At 36.8% G+C, this 23475-nt stretch overlaps 2 protein-coding genes across 5 annotated transcripts; both read left to right on the plus strand.

The window, feature by feature from the left end:
- Window positions 1-90: 90 nt before the first annotated feature.
- Window positions 91-4287, plus strand: LOC133845788 (probable RNA methyltransferase CG11342). The gene is made up of 3 exons (XM_062280358.1): window positions 91-1223; window positions 3113-3145; window positions 3755-4287. Exon 1 carries the CDS (start codon window positions 170-172, stop codon window positions 884-886), a length of 717 nt encoding a protein of 238 aa, XP_062136342.1. The 5' UTR covers window positions 91-169; the 3' UTR covers window positions 887-1223; window positions 3113-3145; window positions 3755-4287.
- On the plus strand, window positions 4178-21635 carry LOC133845786 (PAN2-PAN3 deadenylation complex subunit PAN3). 4 transcript variants are annotated; one of them, XM_062280348.1, is made up of 13 exons: window positions 4178-4320; window positions 13716-13792; window positions 16461-16580; window positions 16755-17339; window positions 17405-17888; window positions 17952-18068; window positions 18134-18254; window positions 19706-19828; window positions 19892-20021; window positions 20077-20213; window positions 20282-20473; window positions 20546-20708; window positions 20768-21635. In XM_062280348.1, the coding sequence occupies exons 1-13, from the start codon at window positions 4287-4289 to the stop codon at window positions 20873-20875; spliced, it is 2391 nt and encodes a 796-aa protein (XP_062136332.1). In that variant the 5' UTR covers window positions 4178-4286; the 3' UTR covers window positions 20876-21635. The 4 variants fall into 4 exon arrangements, with proteins under 4 accessions (XP_062136332.1, XP_062136334.1, XP_062136333.1 ...); XM_062280349.1 differs by lacking the exon at window positions 4178-4320 and adding an exon at window positions 11576-12190; XM_062280350.1 differs by lacking the exon at window positions 16461-16580.
- Window positions 21636-23475: the final 1840 nt, after the last annotated feature.

Below are 23475 nucleotides of genomic sequence, written 5' to 3' on the forward strand. Positions count from 1 at the left end.
TGTTATTGGTATAACAGCAATGGCAAAGTGACCGTTTATCTACATGCAATTGGTATATATACTCAACAGTGTGGTATATTTTGAATTTTAACTTGCGGGCAGACTGCTATTGACTTGTTATTGTTTTAGTAAACTTCGGGTAATGTTTTTGTTTTGATTGTTATTTGCAATGGAACGCCGCAATAATAATCCGGGCGCTGTGCAATATGGCAATTTCATGAATTACTATCAATTCAATTCAGCCGTCGAACGTGTGAAACTGCTGCCATCAAAAGATATTTGGCAGCCCAAACAAAACGACACGAGGACAGAAAATGAGCCCTACTTGGTGCTCGATGTGGGCTGCAATTGTGGCGTTTTTACACAGCTGTTGCAGCAGTTCCTTGAGGAACAGTTACAGCGACCAGTGCATGTGCTTGGGGTGGACATTGACGAACGGCTCATCGAACGAGCGAAATCGGAAAACACGTGTCTCGACAAGATCAGCTATTTTACCGCCGATGTGCTCAATGAGGAGCAATTTGATTCACCTGTGCAGACTTATTTAGAGCAGCATCATCGGCAGAAGTTCGATGCCATCTGCTGCTACTCCATTACCATGTGGATTCATCTGAATCATCACGACAACGGCCTGCAATTTTTTCTACGCAAACTGTCCCAAATGGCAGAGCTGTTTGTGGTGGAGCCGCAGCCGTGGAAATGCTACCAGACGGCTGAACGGCGTCTGAAGAAAACCGGCGAGGTTTTCCCGCTATTCCGGGAACTAAAGTGGCGCTCTGATGTGGAACAACAGATTCAGAAATATCTTGAACAAGAGCTATGCCGCCAGAGCGTTTACGAATCGACGCCCACCAAGTGGCAGAGAAGGATTTGTTTTTTCAGATGAGATTGATCATAGTACAATATGTTAACTAGAATTTAAAAATAAAAAATATTTCTAACTTATGTTGTGCGCTTTTCGAATTATGTTGCAAAAGTAAATAACAATCTGTTATCGCCCGACCGCCACGTAAAAATGCGGCTATTAAAATACCAGACAACACGTTTTTGGTATATTCAATATTTAATTGGAAATTGCAAAAAAAAATTGTTTTTAAACACGTTTTGCAAATTTATCGAAGTGTAACCAGATGGTAAATTATCGATGCTTCCTTATTTTGGTATATCTCATCGGCACTAAAACGTTTATTAGCAGTTTTGTTGGCGGTCACACACCGACATAGGTGTTGAATAGTTTGTTTTCTTAAAAAACAAAAACGAATAATTTATACATTAATAAATTCATTTATATTTGGCGCAAGACCCATCCATGTTTGTTATTAATAAATCGATGTTTTAATAAATTACAAAAGCATCGATGCATCGATAGTGCAGTCGATGTTTTCTCCATCTTTACGCAAAAGTGAGTTAATAACAAAATAATAAATAAATAAAACAAAACAAAAATAATAGTACTAACGGTGCGGCGTGGAATAAGAAGAATCTCAATTATAAACGAACTACGTCGTTAAGAACTTGGTGCAAAAACAACGCAATAACACCGCGACAGCAACAACAATGTGTGAGAAAAGCAAAGAGTTGGTCGACGCGACGCAGCAGCGGCAGCGGCAAATGTGACAGCGGCGGCGGCAGAGAAATGAAACTTGTTCTGCTTGTTTGTGTTCTATTCGCTTCGTTACTTCAATTAATTAGCCAAACTACATACAAACTAGCATTAGCATTAATATATATGTTGTTTGCGAAAATCCTCAGCACATTTGTTTGCATTATATACTTACATACAAATGTATGTAAATGTGTTTGCCACAACCAATTGGCCTTCTGTCACTTGTTGTGTGTGCTGTGTCCCCCTTTGTAAGTCCCGTTTGTCACGCAAACTTCTTTTTGCGCCTCACAAAAAAAAAACATACGAAGACAGAGACAGACAAGCAGCAAGTGGAGACGAGACGCACAATTAATTGCAGCTGTTTCCACTCCAGCATACAGAAGATATAAAAAAGAATGCTTCCTTTCATCGCTGCTCCATCCTCCGCTGTGCCGTGTCTACCGTCTAACCTACCCTTCCTCCCCTCCAGCCCACCAAGCAGCAGCCATGGATAAAGTTTTGTTGCCAGCTGTTTTGGCATCCACACAAATGCCAAATGTGGATGCCAAGTAGCACACGTTGATGAGTGCGGAGGAGGGGGCTTTGCAAATCCAAATTCGGAACTGTGTGTGGATGCTGACCTGTTGTGATTGCTGTTGCTTTTGTTGTGTTTATGTGTATGCATTTGCCTGGCCAGCTGTTGAGTCTGTGTGGATCCTGTTTAACTCCAAACACATATGTATGAACAATACCGTTCACATGTGTGCAGCAGTCCTCCGTCTGTGTGTGCGAGTTCGTATCCGTGTGTATAACAACGTCATTTGCTTTGGCTTCGTTTCTGGTCTCTGTCTGTATGTGTCCTGCAAAATGTCTACCCTGATGCACAGTGGTGTGTTTGTGTGTAGCAACGAAAATGCTTACAAGTTGATCTCGTTTTGTGACTCACTGATTTATTCCAATAGATTTGAATTCACAATAAGCATTACAACCATCAAATGTTGGTTTTCAAGCACACAATGAATAATCCCTGTACCACTGTTTTGCTCGTCGCATCCCCTGTGAACATACACACATACATACAAACAGACGTCACACAGCTGTAATTGTTGTTGTTTTTATTAGCGCCTAGCAATCCTCTGCCATGCACACAGACACACGCTAACACCAATACACAAGCACAAGGCAGCAGAGCAGCGAGGGTTCGTGTGGACTCCATTTGGCTGGCTTCGCTTCGCTTGGGTACTTGAATCGTCTGTCGTCTGCTTTTTCAGTCAGTACCTTCGTGCAGCGCATAACGCGCGGTGTGTTGCGTTTGAATGTGTGCGTGTGCGAGTGTGTGTGTGTGCTTGTAACTCTCACGCAGAGTTGAGTTTCTTATTTGCCGCCCGCTCATTAATTGTTAGTATAATCCACAATTTATATGTATAACACTCATAAACTGCAAATAATTTTTATTCTTAATCAAATTTTGTACAAAGAAAACAAACTGCGTTGCTAACGTCTCTTCTTCTTCTTGAATCTTTACAGTTTTGCAATATGTTGGCGCAGGTTCAGCGAAAAGTATGTGATGCAAATGCTTAAAAATATATAAATATAAAATGCTATAAATATGTGAATCAGCTTCACACACAACTCCAAAATACAAGAAAATGTTTAACGAGTGTGTGAATATGTGTTTTTAGTTTGTGTGCGAATGTGTGTGTGTGAAAAAAGTGAAAAACCAAAGTGAAAAGCAAAGAAGTAAAACAAATATGCGCGCATTTTGTGTCTGTATATGTGTATGGCTGAGAGTCACGCACACAAATTAAATGAAATCCAAGCAGAGCAAAAACTGTCCCTCCGCTCCTCTGCCTCTGCCTCCCACTTCACCTTTCCCTCTTCCTCCACCCACTTGGTCTGACAGCGCTGTTGCTTTTTGGATTTCATTTGTCGTCCCTTTTTTTTGGCGTTCTGCAATAACAAAACGTCCCACACACAAACTACAAAAAAAGAAAAGAAAAAGAAACGCAAATGAAAATACAAAAGCAAAACGAAAACAAAATGCAAACAACAACTAAAAAGGCAGACAGAGGATTCTTTGCTGTTCTCAAATGATGTTGCGCAGTTGAAAATGTCGTATTATAAATGCTAAAATCCCGTTTCCCCTTTTTTCCCACTTTCTTTTTGCAGCCAACGCGTCTCAACAACTTCTAAGCGAAAATAACAATACAAAAAAAAAGAAATATGCATTTTATTAAAAACATTAAAATAATAATAAACTAAGAACATAAAAAAGTAAAGAAAACTCTCTAAAAAAAGAAACACAATGTGAGCATGTGTAATGTGAAAATTTAGCAGTTAAGCGCGAATTGTATGTATTATTTAAATTTTCGTTCAATAAGTTTAAATCAAAAGAAACAAAAAAATCAAACAAAAAAAAAGAAAAACGAAACGCAAAAAAAAAATATTGAAAAAAAACTGTTAAATAGTAAGCAACCCAAAAAATAAAAACAAAACGCAATTCGAAACGAAAACAAAAACAAACAAAAAATCAGCGAGCAGTCGTCGAAGAGAGCAGCACAGCAACAACATCAGAAGCAGCAGCAGGACCAAAAGCAACGCAGGCGAGAGCGAGAGAGCAACACACAGTCGAACATTGTTGTTGTTCTCCTTTGGTGCTATTGAGAACGTGTGCATGTGTGTGTGAAGGCGAAAAAGAAAAATGTCAACGTTCTTGAACAATTTCTTCCCGGCAGGTAAGTGCCACAAAGCAAAACAAAAACAGAATTACAAATACAAAACCCAAAACAAAACATACACAAAAATCAAATACAAAAACAAAGCAAAAAATATAAAGCCAATGCGACACCTCGGGCTTTTATAATTGAAAGTCACCTTTGGCATATTTCAGACTCGTTTGCTAGTCGCTGTTCCTTCATTCTATTATTGCGGTTTCTAGTTATACTCATTAAACCCAAAAGGGTAGAAGGGTGTTATAATTTAATGAGGGAAGGCAACAGCTGCCTTACTCCCATGTAGAAGAAATTTATTATATTTCATATTTAATGTTTTTCACGAGTCCTTTTTTCAGTCTGTCCCTTTACAAAAATACCTCGATTTTAACAACTTTATAAGCAAGAGTTATGGGAAGAAAATAAAAAAAATTTTTGGTTACACTAAGAACCATATTTTTTTTTTAAATTTTTATGGAAAGAATTCTTATAGTTTATTTATATTTTAAAGTTAAACTTAATAGACCATTTTTCATATTTTTTGTTAAGTGAAAAGTCTAAACAAAATACTTTAATAGACCATTTTTCACAATTTGTTAAGTGAAGAGTCTTAACACAATATATTTAAGTGTTAGCGAACATTTTATTAATTGAAAATGAATCACTAAAATATTCATTAAATCACTAGTTAAAAATAATTAGGTAAAACAACATTTTAATGTCAGTTGGAATATAACAAGTTACTTTGTTATATTATATAAACAGGAAAAAACATTTTAGTGATTAATAGTAAGCACATATTACAACATTATTTCAAAGCAATAAGGAAGAATAATCTTAAATGTAGCAAGTATCCCAATGTCGAGCAGACCTCTGTGTTTTTGCTTTCCCACTTTGTTGTTTCCGCTTTTTAATATAGTTATGCGCTGCCTCTGGAAATTGAATCTTCTTTTTCTTGATGCCGAAGCGCAGCTTGTGATTATTGGCAATTACTTGCAGCCGTGACCATGGAATGGAATGGATCACAGCGCAAAGAGCTGCGAGGATAAACGCGTCATGTAAATGCCGAGAGAATAAAGTGGGAACTGTAATCAATCTACCCCAGTGCTGTAATTATAGAAGAGCATGCAGGTCATGGGAGTAAAAGAGAGAGAAAGAGATAGAGTGAGATTGAGAGAGCAATGATCATTAAGATCGCAACCCTTAAAACGATACGCAGAGGGATTTGCGTTCCACTGCGAACGAGTTCCACTTGTTTTTCTATTGTGTTTTGATTTATCCTGCACTTACCTGTGCTAGAGAAAAACCACTTCCTCTGCCCTTTGCAGAAAAAACAAAAATATACTGAAGACAAAAGAAAACGAAAAAAAAAACTAAAAGAAAAACCAGTTCCTTTTGCTGGTCAGCAGCCACGCAACGGCAGCTGACGGAAATACAATGACTTGGAGAGTTGCGACTTCTGGTTCTCTCTCTCCTCTCTCTCTCTCTGTCTCTCTATATCTGTTGTTTGGTAGGTGCATTGGGTTACCTGTTGATGGGTCTTTGTTATTCTTGCTGCTCGTTGTAGCGTAGCTGCCTCGTATCGGATGCAATTTGAAACTGGTTTCTTGGCCTTAACTCAGTCAGCCAACCAAGTTGGCTTTTCTTCACTCGAACAACTTTGGTTTTTAGCCAAAAAAACAAAAACTGCAACTGACTCGATACACACACACACACCCTCTCTACACCTACACACACTAAAACCTTCCTTCCTGTTGCCCAGTTACCAGTTTTTTTCAATAATGCAAATGCCTTTTTTACTTAACTCGTTTCGCTTTTTGCCTGCGCAAATTTTATCTGCCGAATTTTTATTCATTATTTATTATCAACTGTAAACAGATAAGTTTGTTATTGCTGTCCATTCGAATTATCAGTTTTTTATAATTTCCGGAAATCTCAAAGCCCCAAAAAAATGCAATAATTAATCAATTATTTGATTAATTGTCTAGCGAAGCGAAGATAATTTTGTGATGAAGTTTTTTGAATGGAATTCTTGCGCTGTTTCAAGTTTGGAATGTTTTTCACTTTTTATTGATGGAATATTTTTAGTTACTATTGAAATTCTTTAAATTTTAATTATCTTTGAGGAATCTCTTGTGGATTGCATTGATATATCAAACTTTTTAAACGGTTATAAATAAAATACAGATTACAATTGCTAGACAGTCATCATTATCTATTTGTTTATGATTAAAGTGTAATCTTATCTATTTAAAATTAAAAACAATTTATAGAAATACAAAATTGCAATCCACACATAAATTGTGTAGTGAAAGCAGCGCATGTGGAACCCATTGAATGTAGTTTTTGTTTTTATCTTCCTCACTCCTTCTCTTTCCTTCTTTTGTTGCTTGCGCGATTCATTTGTCACGCTCGCCATGTTTGTTATTGTTGCAGCTGTTCTTGTTATTGTTCGTTGGGCATTCTTCAAATGTTCGCTGCAAAGTATGCAACACATTCTTGTTCGCATTTTTTGTACGCACGCGTTTTGCATATTTTGTTGTCGTTTTGTTTTCATTTCGCTGTTTTGTTTTGGCATCTGTTATCATCGTAATGACATTAACATTGCGACTTGGCCTGAGGCTATTTGCCTTTGTCACTTCTCTCTCTCTCTCTCTCTCTTACTCTTTCTCTGTCTAGTTCCTTTTCGTTGGCTATTTAAATTCGCATTCGCTTTCGCTATTTGCCAAAGTGGCTGCCCTTGAGCCACGCATTACTCATACGCCGCGTTTGCCGCGCACATTTTGCCAAAAATTTGCCTCAGCTCTGTGCCATCTATTATTGGGCCACTCTTTGAAGTGTGCCCCATATGTTAGTGTGTATGTGTGTGTGTGTGTTGGCCATAAAGCAATTTGACTGCGTGCGTGGAACATTTGCCTGTTTTATTGCCATTAGCGGTGTCATTATCTATTGCTGCTGGGATTCCCTTGGCTCCCTTGGACCCTTGTCAGATTTGTGACCGTGATTTTGGGGCGGGCGTCCTTTTGTTTTCTTTTCGCCAGCCGTGTCCCACTGGGCCCAAAACAGGGTCATAATTCAGCCGCAAAGAAATGCACAATGGGGCATTTAAAGCTTTGTGTTACAAACCCATTAAATATGTATGCATAATGAGCACGATAATCTAAAATATTTAAACAACTGTTTAACGCTATCTGCTTGTCGATTACTCTTTACATTCATTTCTATACCAAATTCAGCGTGATTACATCACGCATTCAATCAAATGTTCGATATAAATCTGTTTTTATGATCATAGCCATAATTCTTTTGTCAGCTTTCATTAAATTAAGATTTATACGCAGTATCTGCCATCTCGTTCGCACTCGCAGCGAGTAGTTGACCTTGTTTATGTGTGAGCAACATGCTCTTTGAACTGGTTCAAACTGCAGCGTCATGCTCTCGCATCTCTAGTGTTATACAGTTGGACATGCACTGGCGCACACGCGCTGCTCAAACTGTATTATCAGCGACGCTTAGCCGGGTTTTGCTTTTTATATTTTTTTTTTGGTTGATGTGTTTGCTTTTGCACTTGGTTGTCTTTCTTTCTTTTATTTGTGGTCGGTTTGCCTCGTGTTGTTGCTGTTGCTGTTGATTTTTTATTTTTATTTTGTGTGTTTCTTCTTCAACGGCAACGGCGCTGTGCTCACCTTTTGCGTTAGTCACTCTTTGGCAACGAACGTTACCACACGGCGCGGCAAACGAGAGCTCAACATACCCGCAACGTGAGTGTGTAAATGTGTGTAATGTTAGAGTATGCGTTTGTGTGTTAATACTAACAAATTAACATATGCGTGAGCGTGAGTGTGATTGTGTTTGTGTTTTTGTTTTGTGTTTACGAATAAGTCGCGTGTGATTCTTGCCAACGATTAACATAACAAGAGAGCAAAGTGAACAAGACGAAGAGAGAGAACTAAAGAGCGACTGCGAGAGAGTGTCAACTGTTTATGTGTGTGAGAGAGTAGAGAGTGCATGTAATGCATGATTATGATGCTGCTTTGCGGCCCCCAACAAGGTGAATGCGTAAGTTGACGCATCGCTGTCAATCGCAGCAGCGACGCGACGTCGACAGCAGCAGCAGCAGCAACGAATGAGCAAAAACACATCAATCAAAATGAAATTGAGCGGACGTCGACCGTTGCTGTCGCTGTTTTTGCTGCTTCTGTTTCTGTTTCAGTTTCTGTTTTCTGCCAACGCAGCGGAAGAAGAAGCAGCAGCGGCAGCAACAGAATAAACAGACTCAGCAAGTGAAAGAAGGGCAGACGACACTGTCAGACAAAGACGGAGCACTATTACTATGCTCTTTATACTCGCTAGCTTTAGCCTTTAGCGGGGTATTATGAAGCAGCGTAAAAGCAAGCGAAATATTGTGTAAATGCTCCAAATATGTGTGGTGCAGGTATTTGCGAGTGGTTCTCACAACGCGACTGCTGCTTTCTTATTTGTATTTGCTCTTTTTTCCGCTATCCGCCGCTTGGTCTTTAGTCGGCATATCATTTTGCGCCTCGCTGCCCATTTGCGCTTCCGCTGCCAACCTTCTCTGCTCTCACACACCACGCCCCCTTCCTACCCTAGCACACTCATCAGTTTTGCCGCCTACGCATCGCTTTCTTTTGTCACCCGCTTGGCCGCATTTCGAAATACGAAAAATTTAATTTTATTTCGAATTTCGTTGTTCAGCTGTTGTTGCCGAGCAACAACGCGGTTGAAATCGCATTGAGTAGGCTTAGGCCTAGATTGTTGCTGCATATATTACACACACATACATATTTTCGCAATTGTTTTTGTTGTTGCGCATGCGCGCCGCGTGCTTTTAACTTGGAGCTTTAAAAGGCCCATTCGCTGCTCATTAACCCATTGGCGCCCTCAATATGCGCGCGCTCAACATTTGCACAGCTGTTTTTTTCTGTTCACAGCTGAACTCGCGCTGAACTGAATGTCGAGAGTGAATTGGGTCAAAACTGTTGCTGTTGCTGCCTGCGCTGACAACAATTACAACAAACACAGCAACAACAACCAACCAAACTTGTCTTTGGTCACGTTGGCGCCTTACGACAGCGCTCTGCTCACACACACACACACACATACATTAACACCGCAACCCGAAGCCCCGTTTAACAGACTGAGACAGCAACAACAGCAAGAGAGAGAGAGACAGAGCTAACAATATGGTTGTCAATATCGTGCACTGAGATCACACCATACTATATAACCATAATAAAGAATGGAAACGGTTCTTTGACCAACTTTTTGGTGAGACCAAGAACAAAGAAATGACAATTGCAAAACGTCAGCTGGGTTCCGTGTTTATAAAAAACGTATTATGTTAATATTACAGTGGAACGTGACTATAAATCAAAACTGAGCGAAGAGATTAGATCTGTAAATACAAAAAAGAGTACCATGAAAGCTCATTACATGTTATAATAACTGGAATACTTTATTCCAAAAATTAGCAAAACAATTTTTTTTAAGTGAATGTGTTTTAAAATTGAAAAAGAAGTACAATCTAATTAAGGGCTTTGTACTTTAACAGATTGGTTTGAAGATAAATAATGTAAAGTCTGATTTTCAGAGGTAAAAGTATTTTAAAAAATGTATTGAACCAAATAGTTGGGTATAGAGTAGCTTGACTGTATTAAAACGTATTATTATAATCGTATTATATTAATATTTTTACAATGAAACGTGTTTTTAACAAAATATTAGATTTGCTGTAAATAAAAAAAAACTAAAAAAGAAAAGCGTTATTAAAAAACAATTTATTCAACAAAATAGTAGTTATTGGATAGTTTAGAGCGTATTTAAACGTAGTATTATGTCTAAACGAAATTTTTATTACTATGGCTATAAATCAAAACTAAACGGTTTCCTTAGTTTGTGTTAGCAGGAGAGAAAAAATAAAATTACAGCTCAAGTTTCCTTAGTAGATCATTAAATGTGTGAGCATTACATAAAAGCAATTTATTGAGCAAAATAATTGGCTCTAGGGCGGCTCGACTGTGTGAAAATTAATACGTTTACGGCACAGTTATTGATTGATTTCAGTAATTGATTAACATAGTCATAATAAACAACTAGAAATGGCGCAAGTTTTGCATGAGCAACTAGTAGATGCTCTATAGAACGAGACTTTCTTTTAGTTATTTAATATGGAAATAAATAAAATAATACAAAAATGCATAACATAATAATATTGTATATTACCCTTTAGCAGTTACTTTTTACAGGGTATGCACACAATTGATTTTTCGTTAGATTCTATTCTAATTTGGAAAAAACCCCATGGTCAATCATTCTTATTAAATTTCCATTCGATTAGCGCACAAAACGCACTCGAAAATATCAGAATCAATTAATCAGCTTATAAAAGCTGAGCTTTACGCAGAGCTTAAAAGCTCTCAATAAATCTCTCTGAAAGCACCTTTTGTTACAAGTTACAGGACAGATAAGCTAATAGAATTGATAAGCAATGTAGAGGCTCAAGGTTTTGCAACAACGAGTGAAGTGATACTGCTGATAATTGATAAAATAGCTAGTCTATAAGCGTGTATATTGTATATATATATTGTACTATATGTATTTTGTGATGACAGATTGTAAATTGTTGCACTGATAGCTTACGTAGTGAGCCACGTGCACCGCTCTTGTCCCTCTCTCTCGTTGCAGTATACAAACAACACCTATCTATATAATATATAAGCTAAAGCTGGGCGTTTAATGCCTGATAACACAACGGCCGATGCCAATTGCGGGGCAAATGTGCTCACACATTCAACGTTGTATATATGTAGATACTTTTGTGTCATGTAATAAACCATTGCACTGCAAACACACCCCTTTTGGGGGGCATTAAACAGAAACAGAGAAAATGGGGTGCTAATGGCCAACACATCATGATCATGATCATGAGCATGGGGTCATTGCATTTGCACTTTGAGTGCTCCTCAAACTGTGCCTAATTGCATTGCCAGCAAACAAAAACACACAACACAACGCAACGAAATGTAAACAAAATAGCTGTAGTTGCGCCTGTTGTTGTTTACCCACTGCACACACACTCGCACTCTCATTCTTGCATACAGTTTTAGAATCACCGCTTTGCTGTTCTCTCACTTGCTGCAGCATTCGCTCTCTATGTGTTTCGATTTACGCTCTCAGGCGTTCTCTCTGTTCTTGAATGGCTCACACCTCCGCTGCTGCCGCCTGCGCACTCTTCTAGTCAGTTGACTGTGCGCCGTGCTGCCGCGCAGTTCGTTTGTCGCGATCGTTGCGCTTACACGACGAAGAGCTTTGCATAGCGTTTACATTTACATTTCACATACATACCAACAACAGCAAACAGACAATATTTAACAGCGGGCGCATCTATACAACGTGACATAACGACATAATATTGTGATTGCTTGGCTCAGCGCCATATGAGCGACTGCTACGAACTGACTCCCCCCTTTCCCATCGCGCACACACAACGGTAGTCCCCCTTCACTTAATTGAAGTGTGTGTTAAAGTTTCTTTTTTTTTTTCGTTGCGCCAGTGTGTGTGTGTGTGAGTGTGTGATGTTTTCATGAACGCGTTCGTGATCTTTGAAGCAAAACACAGCTGTCTGTTTTTACCGCAAAACCAGCAGCAACAACTATAGATAGTTGTTGTTTCTGCCGACGTCATGCCAACAAACTGCCAGTAGCAGTCAATTTATGTAAAGTGAAAACGTTCAACAGATACACGTATGCGTACCTTCATATATACATACATACATAACGTATATACCTATACATATACCAATACGTACAGTTTTGTGAGGCAGCAGAAAACGTAACTTGTTCATACCGGTTTTACATGCACTGGCCATGCTCAAGTAAGTTCTAACCAATCGCTCTCAAATGGTAAACAACACCTGATTGTAGCTCTTCAACTGTGCAATGACTTTATTATTATTATTGATATGATATTTACGCTGTGCAATCAAAATTATTAACTTCCATCAGACAACAACATCACATGCATTCAATTAATTGCTTTTATTTATTTTATTTTGCGCTTTTCAAATAAATTAAATGAGTAAACCGCAAAAGCAGAAAGCACAAGTGATTGCCAACACAGCTAAAAACACATGCATACAGCGAAATTTTGTATTTATTTATTTATGTATGCCTTTTTTTTCGCTTTTTTTTGGTTTTGTTGTTAAATACATGCACGAATTTTTTCAAGGCCAATATCACTTTTTTTATACCTTATATTCCCCATAGACGACTTTGGGTATGTTCCAATAACATTTAAAGAAATTCAAATCCCAAAAGGAACCAGTTCGAAGAAGTTTCTTAATTGAAGCGTGATTGAAAGCTGCTGATAAGACGGGCTATTACTTAAACTTGCTTTAGGCAGCGACTGGTTTTCAAAAATAATGCTTGGCATTTATAAGGCAAACATTTGTTTATTCTCAACTTGAAATTTTATAACTTTTTTTGGGGGGAATTTCCATTACAAAAGTTTAAAAAATGTTATAAACTTTTATAATTAACACAATATTAAATTTTAAGCAGGGTATTTCATAGTTTGGCAGTCTTCACTTGAATATTATTACTTGTTTTTTTGCGCTGCCAAAAGGCATTGGCCCATATGTGCCTCCCCTTCCACTCTCCCCTTCCCTCCTTTCTCCTACTCTCTCTCTCTCTCTCTCTCTCTCTTTACAGCTGCAAACATTCTGTGTCTGGTTTTTGCTAAATTCGTTTTACTTTCTATATGTTTTACTTTTCACAAGTGCAACAATATTTTGTATGCAAATATCTGGTACAGAAATAGATGGGATTAAGGAAAAGACCAATTAGCTCAGTTCATATGGGAGAGTGGTAAGGGGAGAGGGAAAGTGTGTTGAGTTGTCTCACCTTCCATTTGGTAGGCGCAAGTTTCACAGGTTTTCGCTTAACGTTGAATTTTGTCATTAAAATTTTTGCGTATTTTTTTTTTGCCCTCTGTTGTTGTTTACGCGCCGACAGAGAATTTTAACGAATTGCGTCTTTGCTTTTGTTATTTACATACTCTAAAAAGCCAGCACAACAAGAAGCAACAACAACAACAACTACAAACACAAGCACAGTTGAGGTTATACGTATGTGTGTGTGTGTGTGTTGTGAGTGCTCCAAAAATAAGCGCGCGCGTTATCGTTTTATCGATAACGGCGACAAAAACAAAACAAAATATCAACAAACATTCAACTGCAATCTCGCTGCCCCCCACCCCCATTGTTCTCTCTCTCTCTGTCTCTCTTTCACACTCGCGTGTTTCTTTAATGCACACACACATGGAAAATATCTATTTATGTTTATTTAATTGATTTCTAATCACGCTCTCTCTCTATATACTCTCTCTCTCTCTCTTCACAGATACGGCTGCTATGGATCCAATTTTCTTCTCACCCACTAATGGAATACCCTCTGAGAGTAAACTCGCCACTTATATGGTAAGTGTTGTTGCTACAGTTTGACAAGCACTCAAGCATAAGCAAACATGACTGCTGCTTGGCCAACAGTTGGAGAGTCATGCTTACAATTGTTTATTTTACTTTGCGCCGACGACTGACTGACTTGACGTCTGACCCTGCCCCCAAACGCCCCCGTCACCCATAAAATTAGCTTATTAACTATGACAAGTATAAGAGTGTGTGTGAGTGTGTGTGTAAGTAGTGCACAACAACTACAACAACAACAACAAGAGCAAGAACAGCTGTTTAATTGACGAGACAAGATATGCGCACAGAAACAGGCATGCATACATATGTACCTACATATCTATTTACATAAGTTTCTCAGTGTATGTGTGTGTGTGTGTGTTATGTACACACATATTTGATTGCCTTGTCTGAAGTTTGTTTTCCTTGTCAGCTTGTTCGCTGACAGCGCTGCGATTGTTGTATTTTTAATTATGCTTTATGTATGTATTTTTTTTTTTTTATTATTTGTTTTCACTCAATTTGCTTGAACAATTTAATTTCAATCCATTTGCAATGTCTCACAATGTATCTGTACTCTTGACCGACTTTTTTCATTTTTTTGTTTTTTTTTGTGCTCATACACTTAAATTGCCATTTACACGCACTTGTATATGATTTTTATAAATATGTATGTCTGCACATTGAGATACAAAACATTAACAATCAAATTTGCGTTTACTGCATGGATTTTACACATTTTTCGTTGCGGTTGACTAAATTAGAAAACGAAGATTAAAATGTAAAATTCCGAAATACCCTTTAAGTGAAATTAAGTCTATACTTTCTATGAATCATTTTGAAAATAAATCATTTAAACTATTTAAATGTGATTAATAATCACCATAATTCAAGTTTATAGTATTCCATATAAAGGGTATTCTTATTGCGTAGCACTTTACTTTGCTGCTTAATAAAATCGTATCAAAATGTGATTCATCATTTCACATGTTTTTTTCTTGGAATTCTTTTTTAGCATTCCCTCTGAGTCATTTTATGCTGAAATTGAAAAGGTGTCAAAACTTTTTAATTCATTAAGTTGTTACGTATGCAGAGGATGTTCAACAAATTTATTAGGCAAAGTGCTCGTAAATGTCTCTTGAAGTTAAGATTATCCATATTCCGAAATTTTTGGAGGGGATGTCACTTATAATTAATTTGTTTTTAAATACAGTTATTTCCTTTTTAATTTTTTTTTTAACATGTTACTTGAATATCAAGAAACATTTTATGGGTAAACGTTACTTACTAATTTATTTCAAAATTCACATAACAGTGTTCTTATTTTTTTTTTTTTTTTGTAATTTTTAGAATATTTTACTGGAATAAGAGAAAACATTTTATAGGTAAAAGTTTCTTACAATAAATTTGTTTTTGAATTCTGAATACAGTTTTTTTTTTACAATTCTTAGTATAATATACTTGAATAAGAGAAAACATTTTATAGGCAACCATTACTTACTTACCAATTTGTTTCAGAATCCTCAATACAGTTTTTTTTTTTAAGATTTTAAAATTGAATAAAATGAAACATTTTATATATAAATGTCACTTACAATTAATTTGTTTTCGAATGCCGTTTTTTTTATTTTTTGTTTATTTTTTTCCAATTCTTAGAAAATTTTAAGGAGAAAGCAGACTCTTTTTATAAGGGCACCTTTTTTATAATAAAAAATAGTATAGAAAAAGTGATCTTTGCGACTTTTGAATTTAAAAATAATCAATATAATAAAAATTTCAGTAAAACAAGACTTTTCAAAAAACCTAGAGGGGTTTTTATAGTTAGTAGTTGAAAAAGATAACTAAACTTGTTTTTGTTAAATTTTTTTGTGTTACCAATTGCTCAAAGAAGTCAAAATGCTTCTCTCCAAAGTGTAGAGCATGCAATGTTGACTGAAAAGATACAAATAAGCATTCGCAAAGCAAGTGCTGAATGTGATGATCATTAAAAACTGATTGCGCAGCAGTTTACTTTAGCTAAAGTAGACCAATTAATTGAGCAAACCCAAAAGTGAGAGTAAATAAAGTGAAGAAAAAAACTTGCAAACGAAATGTGAACGAAATGGAGTTAAGAGATGTAACTAAGCACTTTTTTTTTATACAAAATATGTGAAGTGTTTAACCGATTAAAACAACTCTATAACTAGATCTGATAAGCTATATAAAAAAAGTCGTATATGACCTCTTGACAACTGTATTCTATGGACTCAAACCTCATCAAAGAGTAACAAAAAATAAGTACATAAACAAACTGATTGTTAGTCGTTTGTTTAACGTTTGAAAATCAATTGGGAATTATGTAAACACGGAACACGATAGAGTGGAGAGGAATGTTGAAGGGGGGAAGGGGAGGTCAGGCAACCCTCTCAACTGAAGTGTCGTTTGTCATTTCGAAAAAACCAAAAACAAAAATGAATTGTGAATTGCAGATAAGATAATGTGTGAACAACGCGAACATACGAACACACACACATATTTATAACAACACCCACACACACACAAATACACATTTCCCCTATCAATGACTCTATCTCTTTCATTCTCTCTCTATCTCCTTCTCTTTCGCACTTATTGTTTTTCATTTGTGTGGTTTTCTGCGGCATGTCTCTGACTCTGACTCTCGTGTCTCCTCTGCTCGCAGAATCGACAGAATGTTGCCACAACGACGACGGGCTACGTCAATGGCAATGGTAACGTTAACGGTAATGGGTTCTCACTCCTTAACTTGGACTCGCCCCTAGCAGTTAATAAAAAGTCTCAGGTAAAGGCGAAACAACCAAAAAACAAAATTCTCCTTAGTGTGTGTGTAGCTTCCTTCCTCTTCCCCCCCTTGTCTTAGTGAGTGTGTTTAGTTAGTTTGGTTTGATTGGTAGCAAAATATGTATTTAAACTGAATTGAACTGCAACTAAATTGTGTGTTTTTCTCTTGATTTAGGTAACGCCACAATCGCCCGAATTCATTCCAGCGCGCATCAATTCGTCTCCCAACTTTTACGCACCATATCACATGAATAATGGCCTAAACGGCGTCAATGGGTTAACAGCCGCAGCAGCAGCAGCCGCCGCCGCAGCAGCAGCAACCGTTGCAGCCACTCAGTCCACATCATCGGTGGCAGCCGCTGCATCCGTGAGCATCAGCAAGACGGTAAATGGCAGCAACTCTTCCATACTCTCAATGCAGAAAACCACAAGCGTCTCCACGGTGTCACAGCAACAACAACAACAGCAGCCACAACAACCACAACCGCAGCAGAAACAACAGTCACAAGCAACAACGGGGGGAAGTGGAACGAACTCGTCGGCGCCGATAGCAATTAGTGGCAGTGCACCGCCAAATCCCGCAGCGGCGCCATTTGTCAGCAGCATGTCCCAGCAGACGCCGCTGAAGGCGCGCAATGCGATGATGCGACAGGATTCGCCCACGGCGGCGCTAATCGGTGGCGAAAAGTCGCCACCACACGGCATGACACCGCACGGTGCTTCGCCCATACCCACAACATTGCCAGCGAGCGTGCATCAAGTGAGTCTCTCTTGACTATCAACTGATTAGAGCGTACATTAATTAATCTCTCTCTTTCGTTGCAGGAAAATGTCGGCGGCACCATCTACTTTTATCCCACTGGCAATGGAGCCAACAATCAGCCCGTGGTCAATTCGGTTGTGGTGGATGCTGCGCATCCAGCTCATCCGGCTCACCATGGCGTTGTCAATGCGGTTGCCCCTCTGAGTGCTGTGCCACCGCAATTGATGTATGCTGGGGGACATGTGTATCCGGGACCAGCGTCCAATGTGATCGCCATGCAACCGAAGACGCAACTCGAGTCCGCATTCTTTATGCCCGACGAGCTGCGCAGCGATCTTCTTGCCCGCAACGAGATCTCCAATCTGATCATGGATGCTGCGGAGGCGGCACAACATGCTCTGCCCCTCGAGGTGGACAACTATCATGCCCTGTATCCCTTGGAGCCGCCGGTGCAGCCGATGCACACCAAATTAACGCTGCCAGCGAGCACTTACCGGGCCACGCACAATAGCACGGGATTCAAGTACTGTCTGAGAAGATTACACGGTTCGTTAAAGAGTCTACTTAATTCTTGAAACTTTACTCAATTGTATTTCTGTCTATCGACAGGCTTTCGCTTGCAGTCCACCAAGTGCATGACGCTTGTGGAGATGTGGAAGAAACTGCAGCACACGAATGTGGTGCAACTACGCGAGGTGTTTACAACAAAAGCATTTGGTGATAACTGTAAGTCTAGCAAAATATATATCATAATGTTCGCTTCTAATCACTCTTCTTCAATCCCTTCACAGCATTAGTATTAGTTTACGACTATTATCCCGGCTCACAGACCTTGCTAGCCAAATACTTTACGCCAACGCCAGACACCAACGGCTACACAGATCCATTCCAAGGCGAGGCGCGCCCCTTCAGGTGAGTTTGATGCCGCGATACGTTCAAAAATTCTACCGTGAAATAAATTTTACTAAAAAAAACAACCGCTTACCATAACATTCCAATGTAACTCGCGTTACGCTAGGAAATAGCTGAATTATATACATTAAAATTGAGTTCTTGAAATATTTATTACAACAAACATTAGTTATAAGACAAACAAAAAAAGGTAGAAATAAAATTTTGTGCTATTTTGAATTTTGCAACTGAACTTTATAGTATTGATAATTGCTCTTTCATATAATTGAACAAACAAATTATGTATTGCGTCAAATGCAATTTATGTGCACTAAATCTTTTATTTTGTGTTCATTGATTGTAGCTGCAAATATGTTGTGTAGATAATTGCTTTGACATTTAATTGCACATTTATGATGTTAGGAGCATAAAATCAAATGTGCTCCACACAGATTACTTACTCTACTAAATCGTTACTGTTTTGTTGCCTTAAATATTTTAACTTGAAATCATTCCTTTTAAGTGCACATTTCATTTTATTGAATTGAACTTGAGTTCGTTGCATTTAACTACTAATATGTAGGGTTGATAATTGCATTGATAAGATACTGTATATACTTTAAATCTTTAAACTTAAGTGCTTTGCATTTAACTGCATATTTATAGTGCTGATAATGGTACCCATATTTAATTCTATTTCAAGATAATTGAAAAAATCGCAAGTAATTCAAATCTCTTAACATTAATTAATTGCAATTAACTGCATATTTATAATGCTGATAATTGTACCTATACTTCATTTCAATTTCATATCTAAGCCAGCAAAATGGAGTAGTATCTATGTATATTAATTTATGTTTTATATTAAATTTGAGTATGAAATGCTAAATGCCTAATTTTATTATGCAGTAAAGGGAGAAATGGCTGCTAAACCCTTCGTCTTCGTATATATATTGTTTAACTAAAAAATATTACATTTAATTGCACATTTCATTAAATTTTTTACTTTCTATGTAAAAAATGAATTGCTTAAAGCCATAACAGCTATTTAATAAAGTTACTTATCTATCTAGCAAAAATATTATACGATCAGTTTATATTTTTATCAAAAGCTATTATTTTATCAGTTAAACGCACATCAGCTGAGAAATTACATCATTAATAAGCTCATCAAAAATAGTATAAGAAGCCTTAGACTTTGAAATGTAAAATGCACCTTAAATTTAAATGCAAATAAGCCCAAAATATGTTTTATTTTAATGTCACATTTCACTTAATTGCCTCATTAGTTATGTACCATTTGCCGTGTGTAATTATCGACATTTAACCTTTTTATTTATTTATATCTAGTTAAGAAAAATAGAAAATTACTGATTTAAGTTTAAAGTATAATACTATTGACTATATTTAAGTATTACCCACATTTTACTTTATTACCAATTAATCAACCAATCCCTTCTCTTCCTCTGCAGTCATAAGAGCAACTTGCAGCGCACAAACAATGGACCTCTGCTGCCGGAATCGACCATTTGGTCCATCATCATGCAACTCACCGCCGGCTTACGGGCCATACACCAGGCGGGATTGGCCTGCAAGTAAGAGCAATCTCTTTTTAACGCTTTTAATGCACTCTCTAATTACGTTCTTTGGTTTAATAGAATATTGGATCCCACGAAGATCATTGTAACCGGCAAACGAGTGCGATTTAGCTCCTGCTGCGTCTCGGATATCACGCAGTTTGATCCGAATGCGGCAAATCCTTTGGCTTTGGTCAACATGCATCAGCAGGTAATGATTTGAACTTTCATTATAATAGATTTTACTAAAGCTCTTCTCTCTTTAGGATGATCTTACCGCATTGGGTCGTTTAGTATTAGCGCTGGCCTGTCGTTGTCTGCAGTCGGTGCAGCGCGATAATGTACAGTCCAGCATTGATATGGTGACCCGCAACTATTCCACCGATCTACGTAATTTTATTGTGTAAGTGTTTGCATTTAAATAACACTTTGTTTGCTGTCAGTTCTTATTATTATTTTCGATATTTGCAGTTACCTCTTCACCACGAATAACCGCCGCACTGTAACGGATCTGATGCCCATGATTGGTGCACGTTTCTATACGCAACTGGATGCACTGCAGGCCCAAGTGGACATGCAGGATGATGAGCTGGCCAAGGAGATGGAGAACGGTCGTCTATATCGCATACTGGTCAAACTGAACAGCATCAACGAACGACCCGAGTATGTTTCCATATATAATCAAAAGTGATATGAAGAGTGTTTTGCTCATCTCCAAACAATTTGCTATTGCAGCTTCAACCTGGACTGCACTTGGTCAGAGACTGGTGATAGATATATGCTGAAATTATTCCGTGATTTTTTATTCCATTCCGTCACTGAGGATGGCCGACCCTGGCTGGATCACGCACACATTGTACAATGCCTCAACAAGCTGGATGCTGGCTCAATCGAGCGTGTAAGCTAAGACTCAAACTTCCATATAGGATATAAATTAATTTATTAACTGTTTTGTAGGTGCAACTCATGTCACGCGATGAGCAATCGGTACTAATTGTCTCCTATGCTGAACTCAAGAATTGTCTGGAGAACGCCTTCTCCGAACTGATGAGCGCGGCCAACTGAAGAGCTCCTCAAAACGAAAACAACAAAACAATAACAACCACAACAACAACACTACTATCATCATTTTAATCATGAACAGTACGAAACACGCGCAGCTCATTTTGCCACATCTATTGTCCGTAGTCCCTACCTCTTCCCTTCCGATAAACTCAACTCGACCACAAGTAACTACAATTAAATGGTTTATAATATAACAAAACAAAGCAAAACAAAAAAAAAAAACGAAACAAAGAAAAAGAAAAGAAAGAAACATTCATTATAACTAAGACATTTTTAGGCGAATGCCACAAGTAAAACATAATAATAAATAAAGAAACCATTAAATTAAAATAAATAAACATAATCTACATACGCAGATTTATATTGTTAAGCCAAGCAAAAAGATAAAAGATAAACGTATACCTAAACATAACGATAACGATAAAGATAAAGCTAAACAACAAAAACAACAACAAAAGAATGGAAGGCAAACAACAACTGATATCCAATGTTATGTTAGATCTTAACTACATTTTAGGCATTTAAACTTACACGAAAAACAAAACAAAAAACCGAAACAACAACATCAAATAAACCAACAACAACAACAAACAGAAAAGGAGCAACCACTTTTTGAAAACGAAATCTCTCCAGAAAAAAGAAAACAAAAATACAAAAAAATGTAAACGAAAGAAAAAAAAACTGTAAAACAAAAAAAACTGGCAAAATTTGTTGAAACGAAACAAAAACTTAAAAAATGAGCAAAAAAAAAAAAGAGAAAGTTGATCTATTTTTACAGAGAAGAGAAAGAAAGTATTTATATGTATTAAAGAAGAAAAAACGTCTAAAAACTAAACTAAAACAAAAAAAATTGTAAAATAAATCTAACAAAAACTGTGCAGTGCGAAAATATTGAACAGCAACAAAATGAAATGTAAAAACACAAGAAACAAAAAAACAAACAAAAACAAAGCAAAACAAGGAACCACATGAAATGTTTTAAGCATTGTCTGAGCGCCTGCCTATTCCCCAAAAAACAGCAACAACAACAACTACAACAAGAACAACCAATAACAACAAACAACAAAAAAGAACATTTCTTATTTTTCAACTAATATTTTTATAGCGAAATATTTTTTAAAAAACGATTTAAGCAAGAGAAATGGAAATGAACAAAAAAAAAGTATTTGTAAAAAAATTAAAAAAATGCAAGTGAAATTGTTGGTTTAAGCAGGAAAACCAACAAAATACAATGGAGGAGAAGAACATGCAAAGCGACGCACAGCGCGACTTGGCAAGTTGCTCAAAAAACAAAACAAAACAAAAACAAATAAGAATAATAATAATTGTAATGAAGAATAACAATAACAAAGAAGATAACGAAATCGTCTAGGCCACACAGCGTGATATGTATATACATATTATATATATTGTTTTTCTTAATTTTGTTTTTCTATTTAAATGTACAACTCTTGATGCAATATTTATGAATTATTTCACACACACATACTCACAACACCTTTTACAATGCACGCTCTCAAAATTGCAAGTACAACAAACAAACAAAATTACTTAAAAGTCTGTCTATATGAATATATATATACAAATGTATATATTTATGTATATGTATATATTATTTTAAATGCTAAAAATCCCAATTAGCGCCATTTTAGGGGCAAAAAAGTCGCGTTGCGCCTGCGCGGCCGCATATCACATGAAACTGAGAGAAATCCAAAACTAAAACCAAAAAAAAAGAACAAAAAAAAATTCAATGAAATGGCTTCAACCACTTTACAACAACAACAACAACTACAAGAACAACAACCACCAACCAGCTAAAAGAAAAGAAAACAAAATACGAATAAAATATATTTCGTAATATTTTCATTTATTTTCCGATAGAATGTTCTCAGCTTAGCAGCTGTTTCGGATAAGTTTAATCATTCATTTAGCTCCTGCTATATATCTGTTTTCAGATTTGTTTTGTTGTTGACACACATTTATTCACGCCAACCCTCAATCAGGAATGTTGGTTTTTGTTAGCTTTTTTTTACAATTGATTTTTTCCCAATTATTCAATGTAAACATTTTTCCTTTCGTTTTTTTTTTGTATTCCTCTTTTCTTCAAATGATTTTCTGTTTGTCAATCATAAATGCGTACACGTACTTTTCTTTATTAAGTTATTGTATACTTCAAAGTAAGACTAATTAATTAGTTGTAAAATTATTATTAAAGAGAAAAAAATGAGAAAACCTACAAAAACAAAATGTAAAAGAAAACTTTTTGAGAAAAACCGATACAAAAAAATAATAAAATGTTTAAACAAAATGTGTGTAATGTGATTTTTATGATATGAGGAGGAAAACCTGGCTAATGGACACCTTCATAATCTTGAGGATTAATTTCAGCTGTATTGTATCACAAAAGATGATATGTTTGCAACTCTCTTCTGAGAAGAATTCCTATTTTTATTTTACTGGTTAGTTAACTGGTTACTGTAGATGAAACTTTCATCTTTAAAATTGGTCAAATTCGATCCACAAATGATTATTTTTTCTGAAAATAATGAATTGAATTCCTATTTTTATTTCTCGAGCTTGGGTTAGAAATTCTAACTTAG

The sequence above is a fragment of the Drosophila sulfurigaster genome, chromosome 3, assembly GCF_023558435.1.
Source record: "Drosophila sulfurigaster albostrigata strain 15112-1811.04 chromosome 3, ASM2355843v2, whole genome shotgun sequence".
Classification (NCBI taxonomy): domain Eukaryota; kingdom Metazoa; phylum Arthropoda; class Insecta; order Diptera; family Drosophilidae; genus Drosophila; species Drosophila sulfurigaster.